Source organism: Vicia villosa, unplaced genomic scaffold (genome assembly GCF_029867415.1).
Source record: "Vicia villosa cultivar HV-30 ecotype Madison, WI unplaced genomic scaffold, Vvil1.0 ctg.000041F_1_1_5, whole genome shotgun sequence".
Lineage (NCBI taxonomy): Eukaryota > Viridiplantae > Streptophyta > Magnoliopsida > Fabales > Fabaceae > Vicia > Vicia villosa.
In genome coordinates, this window is record NW_026704975.1 from 352,654 (window position 1) to 356,550 (window position 3,897).

Genomic DNA, 3,897 nt, shown 5'->3' on the forward strand with positions numbered 1-3,897 from the left:
GACTCATGCAAAACGACCCAAGGAGGGTATTCACAACAAGGGCACCAAATCCTCAGCATCCGCTACCATGGAGAAACTTACTAAAGAAGGATCCAAGTATGTCGACAGTGCAATTACCAGGATTGTTAATCGTACTCTGAAGGAAAATCATCAAGTGCCTGGAATATCCATTCCTCTTCAAACTATAATGGCTGATCCACTCAATAACACCAGTAAGGCTGACACGTGTCACACAGTTGATAGTGACCTGGAAATCAACAGGGATGAACAAGGGATTACTTAGAATACCAATGTCACCAAGGATATCAATGACATTGACAATAATGAGCACCCTAAGGCCAATACTGAAACTGATACTAATGTGGTAGACTTAGATGAGTACTCTGAAGACAAATTACTTACTTCCTTGAATCCTAGTGTAGCCAACAGGCTAATGACAAGAAGAAAAGGAAAAGCTGTTGTTCAAGGATCACCAAAAAGTAGCACTCAAGTGAACAATCCCATCAAAGACACTGTCAGAAGGAAGAGTACTTTTGCTGGACCTGTCAAGAGCAAAGCTGTTACCAAAAGCAAAGGAGTTGGTCCCTCAAAATCTTGGAGCAGGGTCATTCCAAAGAAAAGAAAAGAGCGGGAAATTGTTGAACCTGAATCTGATGTTGAAGCAAATGTCCCAGACATTCCATCAAGGAAGAAGCCTACAACCAGTAAACTTGCTGCTAACATCCCTGAAGTCCCCATTGATAATGTGTCTTTCCACTATGCCTCTAGTGTTAGCAGATGGAAATATGTTCTCCAAAAGAGGTTGGCTGTTGAAAGGGTATTGGCTCCAAATGCTCTTGAAAACAAGGAGGTCTTAGAGCTGATTCAAGAAGCTGGACTGCTAAAAACTATATGCAATCTTCCCAAATGCTATGAGAAGCTGGTCAAAGAATTTGTAGTAAACCTGTCTGAAGATTGTGGCAATAACAAAAGTGCAGACTACAGAAAGATGTTTGTAAGAGGTAAGTGTGTATCATTCTCTCCTTCTGTGATTAATCAATTCTTGGGAAGAACAGATGAAGCTCAAACCGAGCTGGAAGTAGCAGACAACCAAGTCTGTCAAGTGATCACAGCCAAGCAGGTAAAAAGTTGGCCCATGAAAGAGAAACTCACTGCAAGCAAGTTGAGCATCAAGTATGCAATGCTTCACAAAATAGGAGCAGCTAATTGGATTCCAACAAATCACAACTCCACTATCTCAACTGTGCTTGGTAGATTTCTGTATGTTGTAGGAACAAAGGCAAAGTTTGATTATGGAGCATATATTTTTGACCAGACCATGAAGCATGCTGGAAGCTTCAGTATTAAGGGTCCAATTTTCTTTCCATCTCTCTTGAGTGGTATAATTTTGGACCAATATCCAAACATTCTCAACGAACATGATGTGGTGTGCAAAAGAGAAAGTCCCTTGGCTTTCCATTACAAACTATTTAAGAGAAAGCATGTTCCAGACATTGTCATGACATCAGCTGAAACTTCCAAATCAGGAGCATCAGTCATTAAAGCAGAAGTCATAGTAATCTTAAAAGAGACTTGCAAATAATTGGAAGCTAGAAAAATGTCTCTTGAACAAATGATGCGAACTATGGAAATGGATGAGAATGAGGAGTTTGCAGATATAGAAGAGATGGAAGAAAAAGATGATCAAGAAGTAGAGGAAGAAAGTGCTAGTCCTGCTGATGACTCTGGGAAAGAAAGTTCTTCAGACACCTCAGCTGGTTCTGAATCTGAGCAATAATTGCTACTAGAGTCTAGTGTGTTTATTTTTTTGGTTTTGTTTGATTTGTTCTGTTGCATTTCGTACCATCTGTTTTAGTTTTTCTTCGGTTTTTTTTAATTTCGAACTTATTTAAACTCATTGAACGAGGAGAAGACACTTTCCTTGGCTTTGGCAACTTTTATGGCCAAACAAGGGGAGAAGTATTATGTGTGTCACCCCAGAACAACAAGACTGATGGTTGTATGTGATCAACAATTCTAATAGCTTATCTTTGTGTTGATCTGTTTGTGCTTGTGCTACTCTTGTGGCTTGTGCTTGTGCTGCTCTTATGCACTGTCTGTTTTTGCCTGAGCACTGTGTGCATACTACTTATGTATGCTGATTTGTCTGAGCACTGTGTGCATACTACTTATGTATGCTGATCTGTCTGAGCACTGTGTGCATACTGCTTATGTATGCTGATTGTTTGTATTAGCTTATGTTTGTTTTGACTGTCCGATGAAAGTGTTTCTTTGGTATGGTGTGACAGGATGTTTTAGCCAAAAATTTGCCAAAGGGGGAGATTGAAGTTGCTTTGCAAGTTGGTTGCTTTATTGGTAAAACATACCTGGTTGTTTGTGTTTATGCAGGTTGCATATATGTGTGGAGCTAATACAGGTTTTGTAAGGAATGTCATGATCAATGTTTTAATTGCAAGCTTCTCAATCATATTTGGTTTTGATGAAGACAATGTGGATATCAAGCTTTCATAAAGGATGTGCAAAAAGTATTTCAAGTCTTAAGCAAATATACATCATTTCAAGTCTTGAAGAAATTGTGAAGATTTAAATCGAGCTAAAGCGTCAAAGGTATAAACAATACTCACTTTGATATATGATTGTTCACAAATATATTCTCATGAATTTCATAAACATACTACAAAGTTTCATACTTTAAATTTCATTTAAAACCTTTTTCAAAAGTAAAATCCTATATAAAGTTTTCAGGAATCGGTTCCTCCCTATGTGGGAACCAGGTTCCAGCATTCAGCATATTTTCATTTTTGTGTTTTAGTACTAGGAACCGGGTTGTCCCTAGGTGGGAACCGGTTCCCATGTTCAAATTTCAAATATTTCTGCTGTAACGTTCAGCAGGAACCGGGTTGTCCCAGGCAGGAACCGGTTCCTACTGAACCAGTGTGTTTTTCCATTGCATGTTTTCATCCAAACGAATTTGTTTTCTTTCCACTTGATCATTGCATTGCTTCATGGAAAAATAACCTTTCAAAAGGGTGTTTAACATATTATATATAACTACATCTTTCATATTCATTAAACACCTTCTTCATTAACAATTCATAAACATAAAATTCTTCATCTTTCATATTCATTAAACACCTTCTTCATTAACAACTAGCGAGAAACCCGTGCGTCCGCACGGGTTCTGGTGTGGGTTGGACCGGATTTATCAAATATATATAGTATTAAGTAAAAAATCGAAGAAGAAAATTTATATTAATTTAAAATGTAAAAGTTATATTATTAACAAAAATAGAATTTATAACTTTTGACTTAGTGTCTCATATACCATACATGTTACTATTTAAACAACCTTGAAAATTGATTAGTATTCTGAAACACTTCTACATGACATGTGATTTCTATGAAGCCAAACTCTATGAAGAACATGTGCTACAAAATACACCTACTATGTGATTTCTACTTCACAACCAAACTCTGCCAATGAATCTGTATAACCAAACACAACAAATAATAAATGAGAGAACAAATAATGATAACTGTAGATTATCAAGGATTAAAAATTAGTGAAAAAAGATTACATTAAAAATAGAAAATATCAGCATTTTTTGTTTCATGGTCTGCACTATTTGTTTCATGTACATATATATGAAAATTTAGTGGGATTTTGGAAAAATAACTTGCAAAGACATGGTTAATTATGAAATTTGCATGGACATGTTCATTTCTCTTATATCATGACTCTACATGTTCATTTCTCTTATGTCATGGAAATGGTGTAAACATATTTCTTAATGTATTTCCCTTACAACTATAGAACTTAAAAGAATTGATTGATAATTTAACCAAAACCTTGTAACAATAGAGTATAGTTTGATGTTAAGCTTAAATATCTAACAA

At 36.2% G+C, this 3,897-nt stretch overlaps 1 protein-coding gene across 1 annotated transcript; it reads left to right on the forward strand.

Annotated features, from left to right (window-relative positions):
* The first annotated feature begins 433 nt into the window (after positions 1–433).
* LOC131622748 (uncharacterized) lies at positions 434–1,582 on the forward strand. The gene has a single exon (XM_058893791.1). It carries the CDS (start codon positions 434–436, stop codon positions 1,580–1,582), a length of 1,149 nt encoding a protein of 382 aa, XP_058749774.1.
* Positions 1,583–3,897: the final 2,315 nt, after the last annotated feature.

Coding starts and splice junctions, on each gene's coding strand:
- LOC131622748 (XM_058893791.1), top strand. CDS start 434: ATGACAAGAAGAAAAGGAAAAGCTGTTGTTCAAGGATCACCAAAAAGT.